The sequence below is a fragment of the Rana temporaria genome, chromosome 3, assembly GCF_905171775.1.
Source record: "Rana temporaria chromosome 3, aRanTem1.1, whole genome shotgun sequence".
Lineage (NCBI taxonomy): Eukaryota > Metazoa > Chordata > Amphibia > Anura > Ranidae > Rana > Rana temporaria.
In genome coordinates, this window is record NC_053491.1 from 7395235 (window position 1) to 7419193 (window position 23959).

At 45.7% G+C, this 23959-nt stretch overlaps 1 protein-coding gene across 1 annotated transcript in view; it reads left to right on the forward strand.

Annotated features, from left to right (window-relative positions):
- The window catches only part of BLM (BLM RecQ like helicase), a 67754-nt gene extending 51959 nt beyond the window's left edge, over positions 1–15795 (forward strand). The window contains exons 16-22 of the mRNA XM_040342194.1: positions 1674–1864; positions 6436–6571; positions 6657–6856; positions 10616–10811; positions 12352–12474; positions 12572–12779; positions 15523–15795. Coding sequence (XP_040198128.1) covers positions 1674–1864; positions 6436–6571; positions 6657–6856; positions 10616–10811; positions 12352–12474; positions 12572–12779; positions 15523–15697 — 1229 coding nt within the window. The 3' untranslated portion in view covers positions 15698–15795. The remainder of the gene's footprint in view (positions 1–1673; positions 1865–6435; positions 6572–6656; positions 6857–10615; positions 10812–12351; positions 12475–12571; positions 12780–15522) is intronic.
- Positions 15796–23959: the final 8164 nt, after the last annotated feature.

Genomic DNA, 23959 nt, shown 5'->3' on the forward strand with positions numbered 1-23959 from the left:
AAAAAAAGTGCATTTATTGTTTGTTTTTAGAAGGTGTTGTGGCGCGGCAATTTTTCTTCATTTTTTTTTTTTATATAAACGCTTTGATTAGTAATTTTAAGGAAAACAAACAAGTCAGTATTGAGGCAATCAAAACAGTGGTAAGTACAGACCTCTTCATTTATAGTTTTTTCTCAAGCAGTAATTGCCTCACATCTAGGGTTGCCACCTCATCTCTTTAAAACAGAACACATATGAATTACACAGGTTCTGTGGCTAATTAAGGTGGTAATTAGACTCATTTGGTGCCTTAGGCTGGGTTCACACTACGATTTTCCCGTCCGTCAGCCGCATACGATTTCAGTATTGAAAACGTACGGGCCCGGACGGGAAAACGTATAGATAGACAATGCATTGCAAATCGTATGCACTCAGATGCATCCGGGTGTGTACGATTTGCTGGCAAAACGTTTTTTAAACGTACGCAAAACCGTGTTCAACCACGGTTTTGCGGCCGTTTTTAAAACAGTATGGCAAACGCATACGTTTTTCTTTAACATTAACGTCAATGGAAAACGCACATATGTGCGGTTCCATACGTTCCCGTCCGTTTCAGCCGCATACGGTTTTTCATATAAATCGTATGCGGCTGACGGACGGGAAAATCGTAGTGTGAACCCAGCCTTACCTGCATTAAATTAGCCACAGAACCTGTGTAATTAATATGTGTTCTGTTTAAAGGGATGAGGTGGCAACCCTACTCACATCATGCAACTTGGTAACTAAGAATCTAAAACAGACTCTAAAGCTCTGTACACACGGCCGGGAATCCCATCAGGAAAAAAACTTTGGTTTTCCTGACGGGATTCCTAGCAAGCTTGCCGTGCATACAGACAGCCATTCAAAAGAACCGCCGTTCTTTTGAATGGCAAGAACGCGGTGACGTCATCGACTACGACAAGCCGGCGCTCGTCACATTCGATGCCATCGCCACCATCTTGCTACACCCCACACTAAACTTGTATGCTACTGCGTATGCGTCAAAGTCTTATCGAGCATGCGCGTGGTTCCAATGGAACAGTTAAGCATAAAGACGACCGGTTTTCTCGGCAGGAAACACTCTGCCGGGAATCCCGACGGGAAAATAGAGAGCAGGTTCTCTATTTTTCCCGGGCAGTTTTCCTGTAGGGAGCATACACATGGCCAGGATTCCCGGCCAAATGCTCTCCTAACAGTTTTCATGCCAGGAAAACCGGTCGTGTGTACGAGGCTTAAGCAAATTAATCTAGAGGAAAAGAAAGAAGAACACACACAAAGGAGAGAACAAAAAAAAACAGAAAAACAGAGAGGTTTGCAATTTTTATCTTTTGTGTTTTTATATGGGATTTACATATGTCAGTCCCCTTTCCAAACGGGTCATCGAGTAAAAGAAGCAGCCAGCAACTCCATAACATCAAGCGTATTTATTGTGAGTACAGTCAGCAGCAGACAAATTTCCCGCGAGGAGCCTTGTTTACCGCTGTTCTGAGCCATACAATCTTTGATCAAAACCTTTCCAAAAGGCCTGTAAATTGCTAACTAGTGCAGACATCATTTGATATAAGTGTAAATGTTGCTGAGTTTGAGCCAGAGGGTGGAGCTTAAAAGAAAAAAAAAAGAAAAACATAAGTGTCTTTTTGTGTGTTCTTTTGTAGTGGAGAAGGATGGGAACCATCACACTAAGCAGACGCACTTCAACAACCTGTACAGCATGGTGCATTACTGCGAGAATGTCCTGGAGTGTCGCCGGATGCAGCTTCTCGCTTACTTTGGAGAGACGACCTTTAACCCTAAATTCTGCAAAGAGAATCCTCGCGTGGCGTGCGACAACTGTTGCAGGACAACGGTGAGACAATACAACGGCTTTTCTACGGTAGATCTGTAATACTCGAGGTACAGGCTCGGCTTTGCTGCTGGTAGAATGCGCAACTAAGCGCTGGGTCCACGCTGTCCGAAAATCGGCCAGTTCAGTAGGAATCGGCCGACATTTTGGTGGGTGTGCGATCAGCGCTTGCTGCCATTGGGGGGGTGGGGGTTGGTTTGGGAGTCCCCTTGTCAGAATAAAAAGGCAAAGTACGGGAGATCGTTGTATCAACATTGCTTGTGTTTGATATGGTGATCTGTCAGGTTTTTTTTTCGTTCAGCCCGCTGTGTTTAACCCTTCGCTGCCAGAGCTGGGGTTTTTTTTTTTTTTGCACACATTTGACCACTTAAGCTCTAGAAGATTTTATCCCCTTCATGAGCAGGCCATTTTTTTGCAGTTCGGCCAGGGCCGCCATCAAGAATTATGGGGCACCTTACGCAGCTTCAGGCATGGGCCCTCCAGGAGCAGAGAACCGGGGGGGTTCTGCCGCCTGAAATTGAGAAGCAGAGGGGGGGCGGCCCCGAATTGAGAAGCGGGGGGGCCCTTTACAAAAAATATATATATAAAAAAAAAGGGGGTAGCCCTCTGGGCCCTTTTAATAAAAAAAAAATATATATATTTATTTTTAAAAAGGGGGGTTGCCATCTGGGGACCTCTGGGCCCTTTAATAATAGAAAATATATATATATATATACACACACAAATTATTATTATTTTTTATAAAAAGAAATTACAAAAAAAGAGGGGTTGCCATCCAGGACCTCTGGGCCCTTTAATAAAAAATAAATTAAAATATATAAAAAATAAATAAACATTTATATAAAAAAAAGGGGGGGGGGTTTGCCACATGGGGCCCTGGGGACCTCTGAGCCCTTTAATAAAAATATATATATATTTATAAAAAAAAAGAAATAAAAGGAAATTTTTTTTTAAATGTTTTTATAAATAAAAGGGGGGTTGCCATCTGGGGCCCTGGGGACCTCTGGGCCCTTTAATAATAATAATAATTATATATTCATATATAAATAAAAAATAAAATAAATAAAACAATCTAAAATAAATATATAAAAACATTTTTTAAAGGGGGTTGCCATCCGGGCCCCTGGGGACCTCCGGGCCCCTTACAGGTGTACTGCCTGTACCCCCCCCCTGATGGCGGTCCTGAGTTCGGCACTGCACTACTTTAACTGGCAATTGTGCAGCGGGTCCCAGCAATTAATCATTTATTTTTTGCTATATAAACTAAAAAACACCCAAAATTAAAAAACAAACAATATTTTTTACTTTCTACAAAAAAAAAATCTTCCTTTTTAGACCCCCTTTCACACTGAGCCACCCATAGTGTCGGCGGTAAGGCCCCTTTCACACTGGGGTATTATTCTAGCGTTTTTTGGACGTTATTCTAGCGTTTTTCGGGCGCTATTCTAGCGTTTTTCAGGCACTTTGGCGTAGAAAAAAAAAAAGCCTGTAAAGCGCCTGAAAGAAGCCTCATCTGCAATCCCAATGTGAAATCCCTTTCAGAACCCTTTCACACTGCCAGCGCCCGAAAACCGCTGGTAAAGCACCGCTAAGACCCCTTTCACACTGGGGTGTTTTTCAAGCGCTTTGGCGTTTAAAAAAAAGCTCCCTCAATGGGAAGGGGGCTTTAGGAGCGGTGCATTCAACGCTCCTAAAGCGCTGCAAAGAAGCTGCTTGCAGGACTTTTCATGACCCCCCGCCAGCGCAGCGCCTCAGTGTTAAAAGCACTCGGGCCTTCACATTGGGATTGCAGATGCAGCTTCTTTCAGGCGCTTTACAGGCGCTTTTTTTAACGCTAAAGCGCCTGAAAAATGGCCCAGTGTGAAAGGGGTCTAAAACTATTTTTTACCGCCGACGCTATGGGCGGATTTGCGGCACATTTCGGTCGCTAGCGGGGTGGTTTTAACCGCCCGCAATTTAAAGGCCTAAAAAGGGTTAAAACCGCCCGCAATTTATTTATTTTTTCTCTTCTGAATGTGTGATAGGATGAATGAGAATGGAAGATAGTAGAATATATGAGGATACACATTGTAAGAAATTTTGATCATGTGGTTTATAGATATTGACCAGATTCTGTACATTGAATAATGAATAGGAATAAATATGTATTGTGATAGAATCTTGCTTAAAGGGATTGTAAAAGTACATTTTTTTTCCCTAAATATCTTCCTTTCCTTTAGTGCAGTCCTCCTTCACTTACCTCATCCTTCCATTTTGCTTTTAAATGTCCTTATTTCTTCTGAGAAATCCTCACTTCCTGTTCTTCTGTCTGTAACTCCACACAGTAATGTGAGGCTTTCTCCCTGGTGTGGAGTGTCGTGCTCGCCCCCTCCCTTGGACTACAGGAAAAAAAATAGGGGAAAAAACTATTATCACCATTCAGTGTCCCTGATCACCACCACACCCATTATATGGTGACAGTATGTAAAAAAAATGTAATTAACCACTTCCATACCAGCCGCCGTCATATGACGTCCACAAAGTGTCTCTACCATCCAGAGTGGACATCATATGACGTCCTGGACTTTGAAGGGGGATATCTGAATGATGCCTGCAGCGAGAGGCATCATCCAGATATCTATCTCTTGTGCCGGCGATTCTGCACAACGTAAGAACGATCATAGCGGCGGTTCCAGATGGTCACCAGTCATCTCTATGACCGTCGGAGGACCCGGGCGCGATGTGATGACGTCACGCCCGGGTCCCGTAAGTAAACAAAGCCGCGATTGCGGCTGTAAGCCGCAGTATTCATGAGATCAGTGAATTTTTTTTCACCGATCTCATGGTTTCCAGCCTGGAGGAGAGATGTGGGGTCTTATTGACCGTGGTCTTATTGACGTTGCAATGACCGCCGTTTTATTCCCTAGGGTGTCTGCTAAAAAAACATATATAATGTTTGGGGGTTCTGAGTAATTTTCTAGCAAAAAAATGATGATTTGTACATGTAGGAGAGAAGTGCCAGAATAGGCCCGGTATTGACGTGTGTATAAGAGCCCGGTATGGAAGTGGTTAATTTCTTATTTTCCCAAAAAATTACAACTACAAAAAACTCGCCATGCCTCTTGCTGATTACCTTTTTTAGACTGTATACTTTCCAAAAAAGGGTCATTTGGGGGGTGTTTGTACTATCCTGACATTTTTAGGCCTCAAGAAATGAGATCGTCCGTCAGTACATTAGGATGGATCAATTTTCAGATTTTTCATAGTTTGTAGACTCTCTAACTTTCCTACAGACTACATAATATACACCGATTTTTGGTTTATAAAAGAAATGGAGCAGAATACATTTTGTCCTAAATTCATGAAGAAAGATTATTTATTTGCACAATTTTAGAAAAACTTTTTTTTTTTTTTTAATTCCCCCCCCCCAAAATTTTTAATAAAAACCCCACTGGTGAATAAATACCACCAAAAGAAAGCTTGATCGCGCAATTGTCATTCAAAGTGTGACAGCGCTGAAAGCTGAACATTGGCCTGGGCGGGAAGGGGGTAAAAGTGCTCGCTATTTGAAGTTGTTAACATACAAGATCTAGAAAAGGCTACAATGCCACGTACACACGATCGGAAAATCCAACAAGAAAACCGTGGATTTTTTTCAGACGGAATGTTGGCTAAAACTTGTGTTGCATACACGCGGTCAACCCAAATTCCGACCGCCAAGAACACGGTGACGTACAACAAGCCGAGAAAAATTAAGTTCAATGACTCAGAGCATGCGTGGATTTGATTCAGAGCATGCGTGGATTTGATTCAGAGCATGCATGTTTTTTTTGCGCGTCGGCATTGCATACAGGCGATCGGAATTTCTGAGTAGAACTTTTTTTGTCAGAAAAATTTGAGAACCAGCTCTCAAATTCTTTGTTGGCGGAAATTCCGACAGAAAAAAGTCAGATGGAGCATCCACACAGTCGGAATTTCCGACCAAAGGCTCCCATCAAACTTTTCTTGGCGGATTTTCCGATCGTGTGTACGCGGCATTAAAGGGGGTTATGGGCGATGGAATTAGTAATATAAATGGGGAATAAAGGTCATACAGCTATACTTAAAGCGGAGTTCCAACCACAATTAGCATTTTTTAAATGTATGTCCTTTCATCCTGCGTTTTTATAATATAAATCCGGTCACTTACTATTTTACAATCCGCCGCCGATCCGCATAGATATTCAAAAAAGATAGTTTATAAAACTATGTCTACACCGTTGTCATTTTGCTTGTGGGCATTGTGAAGCCCACAAGCACTTACTTCCTGGAAGTCTTGGATGGGGAGTGATAATTGGACAGCGCACTGCATCCTGGGAAATGATGACACACATTTCCCAGGAGCATTAGAGGGAGATGATGTCAGGATCCTATGGTGATTCCAAAGGCAGATTTCGTGGGACCGCATAGCAACAGGCATTTCCAGATGAGTAAAAAAAATATTTTTTTTTTTTTACTTTTTTAGGTCTAATGAGCACAAAAATGAAAAAAAAAATTTGGGATGGAAACTCCACTTTAAACTATATATTGCGCTTTCCCTGTATTTTATATTCCAGCAATACAAATCTAGAGATGTGACAGAAGAGGTGAAGAGTTTAGTAAGATTTGTCCAGGAACATTGCTCTTCTGGTCGTGGGAGAGGAAATTCTGGTAATCGCCTAACAATCAATATGATGGTGGATATATTTCTGGGTAAGCAATGCAACTCCAGTGTGTCCCATTAAAAAAAAAAAAAAAAATCCCCCATGGGCCGTACACCACTTTTCTTTACTTGCAGGCAGCAAATCTGCGAAGGTCCAGACTGGAATATTCGGAAAGGGAGCTGCTTATTCCCGGCACAATGTAGAACGATTATTCCGGAAACTGGTTCTGGACAGAATCTTAGATGAAGAGCTTTATATTACAGCCAATGACCAGGCCGTGGCCTATATGAAGACCGGAGAGAGGGCTCAGGCTGTGTTGAATGGGTTCACAAAGGTATGTGTCCAATACTGTCCCTATACACTTCATCAGTGTTTCTCTTTTTTTCAGTCACAATGCACCCCAGTAGGGATGAGCTTCGGCGCGTTCGCACAGTCCACGTGCGGAGCCCGCCAGGAAGTCCGCGCAGCGCTGCGCTAATTGCAGGCAGGGAGACATTGTCCCGATGCTCGGCTGCAGAGATCGGGAAATGTCTCCCTGCCTGTGATTAGCGCAGTGGCGTGCAGACTTCCTTCTGGGCTCTGCACATGAACTGTGCGAACACGCCGGAGCTCATCCCTACACCCCAGTCTAAGAAGTTCACACGTGAGGTTGGGGTTTTTACCACCCCCATAACTCCCCCCCCCCCCCCCAACTGCTTCCCCCTTTTAGATGCAGTGGCAGGGGGTCGTTCATGTGCTGCAGCCACTGCAGGAACTATACCCCCCCCGTTGTGTTCAGTTGCCACCTGCAGAAAGCAATCCATTCAGGTGGATGGTGACTGCGCTGCAACCGTCCGCAATTGCATGTGGTGCTGCATTTAGGGGGTTAAAACAGGCGGCGATGAAGTAACGCCTCCTCGCCGCCTGTCGAATTCCTTCTGCAAAACAATCTGAATATGGACCGTTTTTTAAAGGAGCAACAATTCTTGCCACTAGTGTGTACTAACCCTAAAAAAAACTGTCCCTCAGTTCTGATTGTACAGGATTAGGAATCGGGATTAAAAGTGACATACACACACGCACACATCACCCTGCCGACCGCCTAACTGGGAAATTACATCTTTACTTTGACGTTTAATTCTGGGTAAGGGCTGCAGCTAGATGCCATAACCCCAGTGTAATTTTTTCCCTCAGGCGCCGATTTTTCTGATAAAAGTGGTCCGAGTGGCGCATTCGTCGTTGGATCACTTTTAGAAGCAGTGGGAGGGGTCGTCGTCCCTGCTCCTTTCTGGTGGTTCCTGGGCTTACCTGACCAATTGGTAGCTCCAGAAACTGATCCGGCGCTGGCTGTGCATAGAGATCAGTGAATGAAAGATGGCTTCCCCTCATCTCTATGGCTTGGGAGGACCAGAGCGACGTCATGATGTCCCTTACGGTTCCAGTTCGATGTAAACCAAAAACCAGGATTTTCTTCTTTTTTTGTTGTGGTGGTTTTTTTTTTTTTTGAGAAAAAAAAATCAAACAAAACGTCTTTTTTTTTTTTTTTTTTATCTTTTGCTTTTAGTTCAATCTAAATTTATTGTATCAAAAGGAAAAATATATGTTAACGAATAGATCAATTCATCTTTTTGCTTTTAAGGGTAGAGATTTGCCATCTTTTAGACCCCCGATCTCTGTATAAAAAGGACCGGTCATACTGTATTGGTATCGAAATTTACATTTCTTGCAATGGCAATAAAAGTGATAAAAAAAAAAATGTTAAAGGGATAATGAAAAAAAAGAAAAATCAAATATTATTATTATTATTTTTTTAAAGTGCCCCGTCCCTGTGCGCAGTGGTGAACACATATGTAGGTCACGCCTACGTATGTAAACAGTGTTCACACTAGAGGTAGACCGATATATCGGTCGGCCGATATATCGGCCGATATTTGTCCATTTTTAAGAAATCGGCATCGGCCGATTATTGTAAAAAAATCGGCTGATTTTCGGCTGCCACGCTAAACCCCACTCCACCTCCAGCAGCACGAGAAATTAATCCTTCAGCCTGGTAGCCTGCGCGCCGACCCCCCCCCCCCCCTCTACCTCGGCGGGCTGTACTGTAGCATAAAGCAAACTTGTCACAAGCCCGAGCAACTGCAGTAGTTGTCTGCGCGAAGAGATCACACTTGTTATGCTTCCTGCATGCTGGGACGGTGGCGGGATTACTGAACATAGGCTCTAGGCTACGGCTCCAGCCGTAGCCTAGAGCCCATGTTCAGTAATCCTGCCACCGTCCCAGCATGCAGGAAGCTTTTGTGATCTCTTGGCGCAGACAACTTGTACTGCAGCTGCTAGGGCTTGTGACAAGTTTGCTTTCTGCTACAGTACAGCCCGCCGAGGTAGAGGGGGGGGGGGATGTCGGCGAGCAGGCTACCAGCAGCGTGGCTGAAGGATTCATTTCTCGTGCTGCTGGAGACTGCGGTAATGTACAGTATTCCTATCATCCCTGAAAGGTGCCTCGGCTCTCTAGTGATTGTACATAGTACTCCAACTCACGTGGGAGCTCACAGGTGTCATCCAATGGACAGTGTGTACATGTCACCCCTCTCCTGTATACACACTCATTTTATATATATCCATCCCCACCCACAGCCAGCTCCATCCATCCACCCCCCCTCTACAAAGCATCTCCCACCCACGGCCAGCTCCATCCATCTCCCCCTCCACAATACACCCCCCACCCACGGCCAGCTCCATCCATCCACCCCCTCCCTCCATCCACAGCCAGCACCATCCATCTCTCCCCCTCCACAATGCATCCCCCACCCATGGCCAGCTCCATCCATCCCCCCCTTCCCTCCATCCACAGCCAGCACCATCCATCTCTTCCCCTCTTCCCCTCCACGGCCAGCAGCATCCAGCCATCCCCGTCCACAACGCATCCCCCACCCACGCCCAGCACCATTCATCCACCCCCCTCCAAAATGCATCCCCCAGGCACAGCCAGCACCATCTTTCCCCCTCCACAACGCATCTCCCACCCACGCCCAGCACCATTTATCCTCCTCCACAATGCATCCCAATCCAAAAATCGGCCCAAAATATTGGCCGCAAAAATCGGCATCATATATCGGCCATCGGCTGCCCCGATTTTTAAATATCGGCATCGGCCAGAGAAAAACCCATATCGGTCGACCTCTAGTTCACACCACACACGTGTGGTATTGTCGCTAACATCGGAGCCAGAGCAATAATTATAGCACCAGACCTCCTCTATAACTTTAAACTGGTAACCTGTAGAAATTTTAAAAGCGCCGCCCAGGAAGATTGAGTATCGTACTATGGGACCATTCCACCTGTGTGCGCAGTTTTAAAGCATTACATGTTTGGTATCTGTTTACCCAGTGTAATATCTTTCATGTTTTACAAAAAAATAATTGGGCCATATATTTTTTTATTATTATTGTTATTCATTGAAATATTTTCTCCCAAAAAAAAAAAATTGCACTTGAAAAACCGCTGCGAAAAAAACAATGTGACAAAAATTGCACCAACCGCCATTTTATGCTCTAGGACAGGGGTCTTCAAACTATGGCCCTCCAGTTGTTCAGGAACTACAATTCCCTTTCTGAAGGGACCTGCGGACTCGATGTCTGCCGGTGTCCTGCGATATAGGGTCACAGAGCTGCAGAACGGGGAGAGGCAAGTGTAAACAAGGCATTTCCCTGTTCTGCCTAGTGACACTGATCATCTGCTCCCTCTCATCGGGAGCAGCGCTCAGTGACGTGTCACTCATAGCCACGCCCCCTAACAGTTAGAATCACTCCCTAGGACACACTTAACCCCTTTTTAGCCCCATTTTTGTTAACACCTTCCCTGCTAGTCACATTTATACAGTAATTGGTGCATTTTTATAGCACTGATCGCTATGTAAATGGTCCCAAAATAGCGTCAAAATGTGCGATATGCCTGCCATAATGTCGCAGTCACGATAAAAATCAATGATCGCCGCCATTACTAGTAAAAAAATAAAAAAAAGAATATCAATAAATATGCCATAAATCTATCCCCTATTTTGTGGACGCTATAACTTTTGCTCAGTAATGATTCAGACTGTACTTCTCCCTACCAGGTGGAGTTCCAGGACACAGAAAATGCCAGCAGTCTCCGGAAGCATAAGGCGTCTGTTTTGGGCGATACGTCCAAGAGGGAGGAAATGGTTAAGAAATGCCAGGCTGAGCTGACCGACCTCTGCAAACGTCTGGGCAAAATCTTTGGTGTACATTACTTCAATATATTCAACACGGCGACCATAAGGAGGATAGCAGGTAAACTTGTATAAATTAGTTCTACAGAAGAACACACGGGGGGGGGGGGGGATTTACTAAAGCAGAAGAGTGCAAAATCTGGTGCAGCTGTGCATGGCAGCCAATCGGCTAACAGGTTTCAGGGTACGTTCACATTGGAGGCGGGTTTGAAATCGTGTGAATTCAGCTGAACTCTCATGATTTCAAACCCGCATTTTTTTGTGCGGGTGTGGCAGAACAGCCTGTCCCCTTCCAATAGTCTGCAGAGAAGGACCACTCTACTGTGTCAGAACAGCCTGTCCCCTGCCAATGGTCTGCAGAGAAGGGACTACTCTGTGGTAGAACAGCCTGTCCCCCACCAATCGTCTGCAGAGAAGGATCACTTTACTCTGTGGCAGAACAGACTTCCCCCCGCCAATAGTCTGCAGAGAAGGGCCGCTCTACTATGTTTCAGAACAGCCTGTCCCCTTCCAATAGTCTGCAGAGAAGGATCACTTTACTCTGTGGCAGAACAGACTTCCCCCCGCCAATAGTCTGCAGAGAAGGGCCGCTCTACTATGTTTCAGAACAGCCTGTCCCCTTCCAATAGTCTGCAGAGAAGGACTACTCTGTGGCAGAACAGCCTGTCCCCGTCCAATAGTCTGCAGAAAAGGCCTACTCTGTGGCAGAACAGACTGCCCCCCCCCCCCGCCAATGGTCTGCAGAGAAGGATCACTCCACTCTGCGTGAGACCAGCCTGTCCCCCGCCCATAGTCTGCAGAGAAGGACTACTCTGTGGCAGAACAGCCTGTCCCCTTCCACCAATAGTCTGCAGAGAAGGAATACTCTGTGGCAGAACAGCCTGTGCCCCGCCAATAGTCTGGATAGAAGGACCCCTCTACTCTGTGTCAGAACAGCCTGTCCCCTGCCAATGGTCTGCAGAGAAGGGACTACTCTGTGGTAGAACAGCCTGTCCCCCACCAATAGTCTGCAGAGAAGGATCACTTTACTCTGTGGAAGTACAGACTTTCCCCGCCAATAGTCTGCAGAGAAGGGCCGCTCTACTATGTGTCAGAACAGCCTGTCCCCTTCCAATAGTCTGCAGAGAAGGACTACTCTGTGGCAGAACAGCCTGTCCCTACAAATAGTCTGCCGAGAAGGACTACTCTGTGGCAGAACAGACTTCCCCCCCCGCCAATGGTCTACAGAGAAGGATCACTCCACTATGCGTGAGATCAGCCTGTCCCCCACCCATAGTCTGCAGAGAAGGACTACTCTGTGGCAGAACAGCCTGTCCCCTTCCACCAATGGTCTGCAGAGAAGGACTACTCTGTGGTAGAACAGCCTGTCCCCTTCCACCAATAGTCTGCAGAGAAGGACTACTCTGTGGCAGAACAGCCTGTGCCCCGCAAATAGTCTGGATAGAAGGACCCCTCTACTATGTGGCAGAACAGCTGGCCCACTGCAGCAGACCTGCATGGCTCCCTATGAAACAGCAGCAGGCCAGAGGCAAAATAATGTTGTACTCGTGGGCTGTGCTCGTCATTCCTAACCATTAACTTGTGAATTTTTTTTATTGCAGAGTCTCTGTCAGCAGAACCGGACGTTTTACTCCAGATTGATGGAGTCACGGAAGATAAATTGGAGAAATACGGAGCAGAGCTAATAGACGTTCTCCAGAAATATTCAGAATGGACTCTCCCAGGTAGGACATGTATCCTAATATATGCACAGATGTCGTGAGAAATGATTCTTTTGCGCTTGGTTATTGATTTTCTTCGTGTTCACATTTCTGGTCACAGCCGAGGAAACGGCCCAGAGGTCCAGTGTAACGCACAGTAATAATACGGGGAACTATGACAGCGATGAGGAAGCGGACTCCACTAGGTCAACTTATTTCAAGGCCAACAACCAGAAGAGTGGTACGAAACGTAAGACGGCTCCCTACTTCCGTAAATCTAAGAAACGGAAAACCGGAGGAGAAGGAGGGCAGCAGTACCGCCCCAGAGGGTGAGATACCTGATCTGTACAGAAATGTTCCACAAATGTTTAACCACTTCCGGATATACGTCGGCTGTTTGAAGAGGGATATCTCTGTGATGGCAGTAGCTAGCTACCATAACCCGGTATCCTCTTCTTCAGCCAACCGTCCTGTTTCCAATAATGGCGGATTCGCCGCGGGTTCACTGTTATCGGCGGCCGGAGAGGGCCACCCTCCCAACGCTTTCCGGAGCCGTCAGCAGTGGCGGAGGCAATCGGGTCCTTCTGGTGGCTGGGTATGGAGACGAGTAAGGGGAAGATGGCCCCTACCCATCTCCATACCATAGCAGGGTGGAAGCGACGTCAAAACATCACTTCCTCCCATGGCTCTTAACCACTTAAGGACCGCCTCCTGCACATATACGTCGGCAGAATGGCACGGCTGGGCACATCCACGTACAGGTACGTCCTGTACTAATACCCAGCCGTTGGTCGCGAGCGCGCTCCCGCGACCCGGTCCGAAGCTCCGTGAACGGGACCGCGGGTCCCGCGGACCCGATCGCCGCTAGTGTGCGGCGATCGGTCCCCGGAGCTGAAGAACGGGGAGAGCCGTGTGTAAACACAGCTTCCCCGTTCTTCACTGTGGCGGCTGCATCGATCGTGTGATCCCTTTTATAGGGAGACACGATCGATGACATCAGACCTACAGCCACACCCCCCTACAGTTGTAAACACACACTAGGTGAACCCTAACTCCTACAGCGCCCCCTTGTGGTTAACTCCCAAACTGCAACTGTCATTTTCACAATAAACAATGCAATTTAAATGCATTTTTTGCTGTGAAAATTACAACGGTCCCAAAAATGTGTCAAAATTGTCCGCCATAGTGTCGCAGTCACGAAAAAAATCGCTGATCGCCGCCATAAGTAGTAAAAAAAAAAAATTATAAAAATGCAATAAAACTATCCCCTATTTTGTAAACTCTATAAATTTTGCGCAAACCAACCGATAAACGCTTATTGCGATTTTTTTTACCAAAAATATGTAGAAGAATACGTATCGGCCTAAACTGAGGAAAAAAAAAAACGTTTTTTTTATATATTTTTGGGGGATATTTATTATAGCAAAAAGTAAAAAATATTGCATTTTTCTCAAAATTGTCGCTCTATTTTTGTTTATAGCGCAAAAAATAAAAACCGCAGAGGTGATCAAATACCACCAAAAAAAAGCTCTATTTGTGGGGAAAAAAGGACGCCAATTTTGTTTGGGAGCCACGTCGCACGACCGCGCAATTGTCTGTTAAAGCGATGCAGTGCCGAATTGTAAAAACCCCTTGGGTCATTTAGCAGCATATTGGTCCGGTCCTTAAGTGGTTAAAGGGCCATTTTTTATTATTATTATTTTTTTTTAAATGACAAAATGTATTTATTTATTTTGTTATTGCATTTTAGTGTAAATATAAGATGTGACGTCTTTTTTACCCCCCAGATCTCATATATAAGAGGACCTGTCATGCTTTTTTCTATTACAAGGGATGTTTAAATTTCTTGTAATAGGAATAAAAGTGACCCCAATCAGTTCTTTAAAAAAAAAAAAAAAAAAAAGTGTAATAAAAGGTAAAATAAATAAGAAATTAAATTTTTTTTAAAATGCGCCCCGTCCCGACGAGCTCACGTGAAAATGGTGTTCCAACCACACATGTGAGGTATCGCCGCGATCGTTGGAGCGAGAGCAATAATTCTAGCCCTAGACCTCCTCTGTAGCTCAAAAGATGCAACCTGTAGAAATTTTTTTAAACGTCGATTGAGATTTTTATAGGGTAAAAGTTTGTCGCCATTCCACGAGCGAGCGCAATTTTGAAGCGCGACATGTTGGGTATCAAGCAGAGGGAAGCAGTTACTCAAACAGCAGTAATTGATGGTCGGATTTTGGAGGCAAGACGGGGATATCAAAAATATTAATTTTATTACAAAAATAGAAACTTAAAGATCTGTGTACCTGCGGGTGCATTTTTGGTCGACATTTGTAGGCCGAGTGAATCTTTTCTCGGAGTTGTGGATACCCCTCTGCTACACCTGGAACGTCCTTTTTTTACTACTCTTTTGATATATCCATACACAACTTGGAATATTTCGAGAAAATGAAATATATCTTTACATTGTCTTTACATTGTCAAATCTCTTCTGCTCGTCCTGAGGAAGCCCAACGGTGAAACGCGTAGACGATGCACAGAGGATATTGCCTATACTATATATCCTATATAGTTTTTTTATATAATTGTTCTTGTCAAGTTTCTATTTTTGTAATAAAATTTATATTTTTGATATTCCCGTCTTGCCTCCAAAATCCAACCATCAATTACTGCTTTTTGAGTAACTGCTCAAGTGAGTGCTTCCCCTTTCCCCTTCCCTGTTGATGTTGGGTATCAATTTAATCGGCGTAACATTATCTTTCACAATATAAAAAAAAATATTGGGCTAACTTTACTGTTGTCTTATTTTTTAATAAAAAAAAAGTGTTTTTTTTTCCAAAAAAAGTGCGCTTGTAAGACCGCTGCGCAAATACGGTGTGACAAAAAGTATTGCAATGACCGCCATTTTATTCTAGAGTGTTAGATTTTTTTTTTAGAATGTTTGGGGGTTCAAAGTAATTTTCTAGCAAAAAAAAAAAATCGTTTTTAACTTGTAAACAACAAATGTCAGAAAGAGGCTCGGTCCTTAAGTGGTTAATAATAATAAATGTCATCTTTATCTCTCCATGTTTCCCCCAACAGTGGCAACAATTCAAAATCTTCCAGAAACAATGCATCCAGTAAACCGTTTACAGATTATAGTGACGATCACAGCAGTGGACCAAGGCCGTCGGCGGTGAAAAAACCGGGGTTCATGGCTGTGCCCATGCCTCGGAACAACCGCCAGTTTCTGAAACCCTCCTTCACGTTCCTCTGATGCACAGCAGTGTTTTTGTAAATTTGTTTTTGTATTTAATGTTGTATATTTTTATGGACCCCAAACTTCTAAATAAATATTTCTCTTAAATCATCTTTTTATTAAACCTTAGTTGTGTTTTTAGTGTCGGGACAAGGTCATCCGCTGTGTCCAGGGTGAAGATGGGGAAACTGCGCCCCCAACTGCATTGATGGTGGCACTGTAAGGAAAAACTGTCCCTGTGCTGGTGGTGCCATTGGAAGGAAAAAAAAAATTATCCCTGTGCTGGTGGCGCCACTGGAAGGAAAAATAGTCCTTGCGCTGGTGGTGCCACTGGAAGGAAAAACTGTCCCTGTGCTGGTGGCTTCACTTGAAGGAAAAATTATCCCTGTGCTGGTGGTGCCATTGGAAAGAAAAATTATCCCTGTGCCAGTGGAAGGAAACATTTTCCGTGTTGGTGGTGCCTGATGCCACTGAAAGAAAAAAATATCCCTGTGCTGGTGGTGCCACTGGAAGGAAAAATTGTCCCTGCACTGGTGGTGCCACTGGAAGGAAAAATTGTCCCTGCGCTGGTGGTGCCACTAGAAGGAAACATTGTCCCTGTTCTGATGGTGCCATTGGAAGGAAAAAAAATTGTCCCTGTGTTGGTGGTGCCACTGGAAGAAAAAATGATCCCTGTGCTGGTGGTGACACTGCATGGGAAAAAATGTCCCTGTATTGGTGGTGCCACTGGAAGGAACAAATTATCCCTGTGTTGGTGGTGCCATTAGAAGGGAAAATTGTGCCTGTGCTGGTTGGTGGTGCCTCTGGAAGGAAAATTGTCCCTGTGCTGGTGGCGCCACTGGAAGGAAAAATAGTCCTTGCGCTGGTGGTGCCACTGGAAGAAAAAACTCCCTGCGCTGGTGGTGCTTTTGGAAGGAAAAATTATCCCTGTGCTGGTGGCTCTACTTGAAGGAAAAATTATCCCTGTGCTGGTAGCTCCACTGGAAGGAAAAATTGTCCCTGTGCTGGTGGTGCCACTGGAAGGAAAAATTGTCCTTGCGCTGTTGGGGGGAATTGTCCCTGCGCTGGTGGTGCCTCTGGAAGAAAAAAAATTGTCCCTGTGCTGGTGGTGCCATTGGAAGGAAAACATTGTCCCTGTGCTGGTGGTGGTGCCACTGGAATAAAATAATTATCCCTGTGCTGGTGGTGCCACCCGAAGGAAAAAATTGTCCCTGTGCTGGTGGTGGTGCCACTGGAATAAAATAATTATCTCTGTGCTGGTGGTGCCACCCGAAGGAAAAATTGTCCCTGTGCTGGTGGTGCCACTGGAAGGAAAAATTGTCCTTGTGCTGTTGGGGGGGGGGGGGGAATTGTCCCTGCGCTGGTGGTGCCTCTGGAAGAAGAAAATTGTCCCTGTGCTGGTGGTGGTGCCACTGGAATAAAATAATTATCCCTGTGCTGGTGGTGCCACCCGAAGGAAAAATTGTCCCTGTGCTGGTGGCTCCACTGGAAGGAAAAATTGTCCCTGCGCTGATGGTGCCTGTGGAAGGAAAATATTATCCCTGTGCTGTAGAGCTGCACTATTCTGGCTAAAATGAGAATCACTATTTTTTTTGCTTAGAACATGGTTCACAATTCTCTCACGATTCTCGTGGCGTAACATCATATTTCGCAATAAAACAAAAAAAATTGGGCTAACTTTACTGTTTCGTGTTTTTTTATTATTATTATTATTCATTGAAGTATATTTTTCCCAAAAAATTGCATTTGAAAGACCGCTGGGCAAATACAGTGTGACATAAAATATTGCAGCAATTGCCATTTTATTCCCCGGGGTCTCTGCTAAATTATATATAATGTTTAGGGGTTCCAAGTAATTTTCTAGCAAAAAATATTGATTTTAACTTAAACAAGTGTCAGAAAAAGATTTGGACTTTAAGTGGTTAAACTTCCTGCATTTACACACAGAAGTTTGATCTAAGAAGGAAGCATTAGTTACAATGTTCCAAGCGCCATTACTCCCCCCTATACCAGTTACAATGTTTCATGTTACAAACTTGGCAGATTTTTTTCTTTACACACAGAAGTTTATCCCTTTGATCTAAGAAGGAAGCGTTGGTTACAATGTTTCCTGCTAATAATTTGGCAGACTTCCGAATATTTTCTTTTCCACTAGAAGGAAACATTGTCCCTGTGCTGATGGTGCCATTGGAAGGAAAAAATATATACCTGTGCTGGTGGTGCCATTGGAAGGAAAACAAATTGTCCCTGTGTTGGTGGATTTGGGGCACTCCCTTTAGGGCCGGGTTCACACTAGTCCGTCAAACGCTCCGACATTGGGAGCTTATGTCGCATGACGTGTTAAAATCAATGTTTCCCTATGGAAGGCGTCTTAACTGGTCCGACACATGTCGGAGCGACTTTGAAAACGCTCCCTGTACTACTTTGGTCCGACTTTGATCCTACTTCACTCCATTGAATATCATTAAAGTCGTAACGCAGTCTTGCACGCTCCGACTTTGGCATGCGACTTGTACTCTGCTGATCTTGAGGGGGAACTCCACGCCAAATTTTAACAAAAAAACGGCATGGGTTCCCCTCCAAGAGCATACCAGGCCCATGGGTCTGGTGCGGATTGAAAGGGGAACCCCCTACGCCGAAAAACCGGCGTGGGGGTCCCCCCAAAATCCACACCAGACCCGTATCCGAGCAGCAGCCCAGCCGGTCAGGAAAGGGGGTGGGGACGAGCAAGCTGCCCCCCCCCCCTCTCCTTAACCGTGCCAGGCCGCATGCCCTCAACATGGGAGGTAGGTGCTCTGGGGCAGGGGGGCTCCCTGCGGCCCCCCCACCCCAAAGCACCATGCCCCCATGTTGATGAGGACAGGGCCTCTTCCCAACAACCCTGGCCATTGGATATCGGGGTCTGCGGGCGGGGGGGGCTTATCGGAATCTGGGAGTCCCTTTTAACAAGGGGCCCCCAGATACAGGCCCCCCACCCTAGGTGAATGAGTAGGGGGTACATCGTACCCCTACCCATTTACCTGGAAGAAAAGTGTCAAAAAAATAAACACACTACACAGGTTTTTAAAATCTTTTATTAGTCAGCTCCAGGGGTCTTCTTCCGACTTCTCCGCTCTCTTCTTCTGCTCTACGCGCTCCCCGGTTCTTCTCCCGCTCTCCGGTGCCTTCAGCCGGGCTGCGCCGCCGCAATCTTCTTTGTAGCTCACTTACTAGTGGCGGCCAGCCTGGCTTCCCTCTTCTTTTCTCTCGGTGTTGACTCAACGCTCCCTCCTGCTGTAATGCTGTGTGCGCGGCTCGCACCGATTTATATAGGCCTCTTATGACGTCACAGTCCCAGCATGCTCCGGGTGGTGACTTCCTTGAGCCCACGCTGCCCTGAAATTGGGGGCCCCATGATGGCACAGAGTGATAGATGCAAAGGGGAGGCAGTCTACCTCCTACCTACTTAGTCTGTTTACCCACACTGTCAGCATTATAGGGGCCCCAGAGCATTACTTTGCCCAGGGGCCCATGATGGTATTAAGACGGCCCTGGGTGCGGTGGCGGTAAAGCGCAGCTATTTTGCCGCTAGCGGGCGGTTTTACCCCCCTGCTAGCGGTTGAAAAAGGGTTAAAAACCACCGCAAAGCGCCTCTGCAGAGGCGCATTGCCGGTGGTATTGCCGCAGTGTCCCATTGCTTTCAATGGGTAGGAGCGGTATACACGCTGCTTCTCTCACCGCTCCAAAGATGTGGCTAGCAGGACTTTTTTTTTTCACATTCTGCTAGCGAACCGCTCCAGTGTGAAAGCCCTCGGGGGGCTTTCACACTGAAGAAACAGCGGCTGTTTCAGGTTGGTTTGCAGGCGCTATTTTTAGAGCAATAGCGCCTGCAAACAGCCCCAGTGTGAAAGGGGTCAAGACATTTTTGCAGCGGCTTCTAGGGGCGTAAGGTGGGGGGGGGGGGGGGTTTGTTGCGTTTCAGACTGAAATGAAGACAGACTTTCAACTGTGATCAGCTGGGGTCATTTTGATTAGCTCAGCATGAAAAGAGCTTTCCTGGAGCATTTCAGCCCCGTTTACTCTGATACCCCTAACTAAAATCTAGTGGAACCAATTGTCTTCAGAAGTCACCTAGTTAGTAAATAGAGTCCACCTGTGTGTCATTTAATCTCAGTATAAATGCAGCTGTTCTGTGAAGCCCTCAGGTTTGTTAGAAAACCTTGGTGAATAAACAGCATCATGAAGGCCGAGGAACACACCAGACAGGTCAGGGATAAAGTTGTGGAGAAGTATAAAGCAGGGTTAGGTTATAAAAAAAAAAAATCTCCCAAGCTTTGAAAATGTCACGGAGCTTCTGTTCAATCCATCATCAGAAAATGGAAAGAATATGGAACTACGGCAAACCTACCAAGACATGGCCGTCCACCTAAACTGACCGGGCCGGGCAAGGAGAGCATTCATCAGAGAAGCAGCCAAGAGGCCCATGGTAACTCTGGAGGAGCTGCAGAGAACCCACAGCTCAGGGGGGAGAATCTGTCCACAGGACAACTATTAGTGCTGCTTCTCGACAAATCTGCCCTTTATGGAAGAGTGAGAAGAAGAAAGACATAAGAAGTCCTGTTTGCAGTTTGTGAGAAGCCATGTGGGGGAGGGGACACGGAAAACATGTGGAAGAAGGTGCTCTGGTCACATGACACCAACATTGAACTTTTTGGCCTAAAAGGAAAACACTATGTGTGGGGGGAAACTAACACTGCACATCACCCTGAACACACCATCCCCACTGTGAAACATGGTGGTGGCAGCATCATGTGGTGGGGATGCTTTTCTTCAGCAGGGTCAGAGTTGATGGGAAGATGAATGGAGCCATATACAGGACAATCTTAGAAGAAAACCTGTTATGCCGCGTACACACGTACGGGATTCCCGACGGTAAAAATTCCGCCGGGAAAACCGAGAACCTGCTCGCCAAGTTTCCCCCTGTACACACAAGAGGTTTTCCCGTCTGGAAAACTGTGGTGAGAGCTTTGGCCGGAAATCTCGGCCGTGTGTATGTTACATCGCAGTATTTCCAATTGTTTCTCTTTTTTTTCCCCCACAGTTTTCCTGTCGGGAAAACTGCGATGGAGCATGCACACGGCCGCGATTCCCGGCCAAAGCTCTCATGGCAGTTTTCCTGCCGGGAAAACTGGCCGTGTGTACGAGGCATTCGAGTCTGCAAAAGACTTGAGACCGGGGGGGGAGGTTCACCTTTCAGCAGGACGACACTAAAGTACAGCCAGAGCTACAATGGAATGGTTTAGACTAGGGATGTCCCGATACCGATACTAGTATCGGTATCGGGACTGATACCAAGCATTTCCCCGAGTACTTGTACTCGGGGAAATGCCCTGACGCCTCAGCCGATACCTGGGCAGGCAGGGGAGTTGCAAGTCATCTTCCCCCCGTGCTGTCTTTCCCCCGTTCCGTGCTGTGCTCTTTCCCCCCGTGCTGTCTTTCCCCCCGTGTTCCGTGCTGTGCTCTTTCCCCCCGTGTTCCGTGCTGTGCTCTTTCCCCCCGTGTTCCGTGCTGTGCTCTTTCCCCCCGTGTTCCGTGCTGTGCTCTTTCCCCCCGTGTTCCGTGCTGTGCTCTTTCCCCCCGTGTTCCGTGCTGTGCTCTTTCCCCCCGTGTTCCGTGCTGTGCTCTCTTTCCCCCGTGTTCCGTGCTGTGCTCTTTCCCCCCGTGTTCCGTGCTGTGCTCTTTCCCCCCGTGTTCCGTGCTGTGCTCTCTTTCCCCCGTGTTCCGTGCTGTGCTCTCTTTCCCCCGTGTTCCGTGCTGTGCTCTTTCCCCCGTGTTCCGTGCCGTGCTCTTCCCCCCCATGTTCAGTGCTGTGCTCTTTCCCCCCATGTTCAGTGCTGTCCTCTCTCCCCCCCCCCCCTGTGTTCAGTGCTGCCCTCCCGTCCCCCCCCCCCCCGTGTTCAGTGCTGTCCTCTCTCCCCCCTCAATCTGTCAGGATGGAAAGCGGAGGTAGGAGCCGCTAAACCCGGCTCCTACCTTTTCAGAATGAACAGAGTCAGTGATCAGTGACACTGTCCATTCATATAACTGAGCATCGTAACCTGTGTTTACGATGCTTCAGTTTATGAATGAAGAGGAGCTTCTCTCCATTCACTTCAGCTGAGGCTGCAGAGAAAGGGACTGGGGAATCTGTGTCCTTAGTCCCTTTCTCTGTCTTAAAGGGGAGATGTCAGAGTTCTGTTAAGACCCCTGATATCTCTCCAAAGACCCCCCAACAGGGCTGATTAAAAAAAAAAATTGCAATAAATAGTTTTTTAAAAATAAAAAAATAAAAAAAAAATGTAAATAAAAAAAAAAAAAAAAAAAAACACACTGACAATCCACCCCCCACAATCCACCAAAAAACAAAACAAATAAATGGCTGTAAAAAAAATTGTAAAAAAAAAAAAAAACTGTCACATGACATTTAAAAAAAGTATCAGTAATCGGTATCGGCGAATACTTGAAAAAAAGTATCGGTACTTGTACTCGGTCTCAAAAAAGTGGTATCGGGACAACCCTAGTTTAGATCAAAGCCTATTCATGTGTTAGAATGGCCCAGTCACAGTCCAGACCTAAATCTCATTGAGAATCTGTGGCAAGACTTGAAAATTGCTGATCACAGACGCTCTCCATCCAATCTGACAGAGCGTGAGATATTTTACATAGAAGAAGAATGGAGGAGAAATGTCCCTCTCTAGATGTGCAAAGCTGGTAGAGACATTCTGAGGTACTGGGGGTAATACTGTAAGTATATTATAGAGGTGACTATCATACCCCCCACATTCTGAGGTACTGGGGGTAATACTGTACAGTATATTATAGAGGTGACTATCATACCCCCCACATTCTGAGGTACTGGGGGTAATACTGTACAGTATATTATAGAGGTGATTATCATACCCCCACATTCTGAGGTACTGGGGTAATACTGTACAGTATATTATAGAGGTGACTATCATACCCCCCACATTCTGAGGTACTGGGGGTAATACTGTACAGTATATTATAGAGGTGACTATCATACCCCCCACATTCTGAGGTACTGGGGGTAATACTGTACAGTATATTATAGAGGTGACCATCATACCCCCACATTCTGAGGTACTGGAGGTAATACTGTACAGTATATTATAGAGGTGACTATCATACCCCCCACATTCTGAGGTACTGGGGGTAATACTGTACAGTATATTATAGAGGTGACTATCATACCCCCACATTCTGAGGTACTGGAGGTAATACTGTACAGTATATTATAGAGGTGACTATCATACCCCCCACATTCTGAGGTACTGGGGGTAATACTGTACAGTATATTATAGAGGTGACTATCATACCCCCCACATTCTGAGGTACTGGGGGTAATACTGTACAGTATATTATAGAGGTGACTATCATACCCCCTACATTCTGAGGTACTGGGGGTAATACTGTACAGTATATTATAGAGGTGAATATAATACCCCCTCAATCTGAGGTACTGGGGGTAATACTGTGCAGTATATTATAGAGGTGACTATCATACCCCCCACATTCTGAGGTACTGGAGGTAATACTGTACAGTATATTATAGAGGTGACTATCATACCCCCCACATTCTGAGGTACTGGGGGTAATACTGTACAGTATATTATAGAGGTGACTATCATACCCCCTACATTCTGAGGTACTGGAGGTAATACTGTACAGTATATTATAGAGGTGACTATCATACCCCCCACATTCTGAGGTACTGGGGGTAATACTGTACAGTATATTATAGAGGTGACTATCATACCTCCCTCATTCTGAGGTACTGGGGGTAATACTGTGCAGTATATTATAGAGGTGACTATCATACCCCCCTCATTCTGAGGTACTGGGGTAATACTGTACAGTATATTATAGAGGTGACTATCATACCCCCCACATTCTGAGGTACTGGGGATAATACTGTACAGTATATTATAGAGGTGAATATCATACCCCCCACATTCTGAGGTACTGGGGTAATACTGTACAGTATATTATAGAGGTGAATATCATACCCCCCTCATTCTGAGGTACTGGGGTAATACTGTACAGTATATTATAGAGGTGACTATCATACCCCCCACATTCTGAGGTACTGGGGGGTAATACTGTACAGTATATTATAGAGGTGACTATCATACCCCCCACATTCTGAGGTACTGGGGGACGGGGTAATACTGTACAGTATATTATAGAGGTGACTATCATACCCCCCACATTCAGAGGTACTGGGGATAATACTGTACAGTA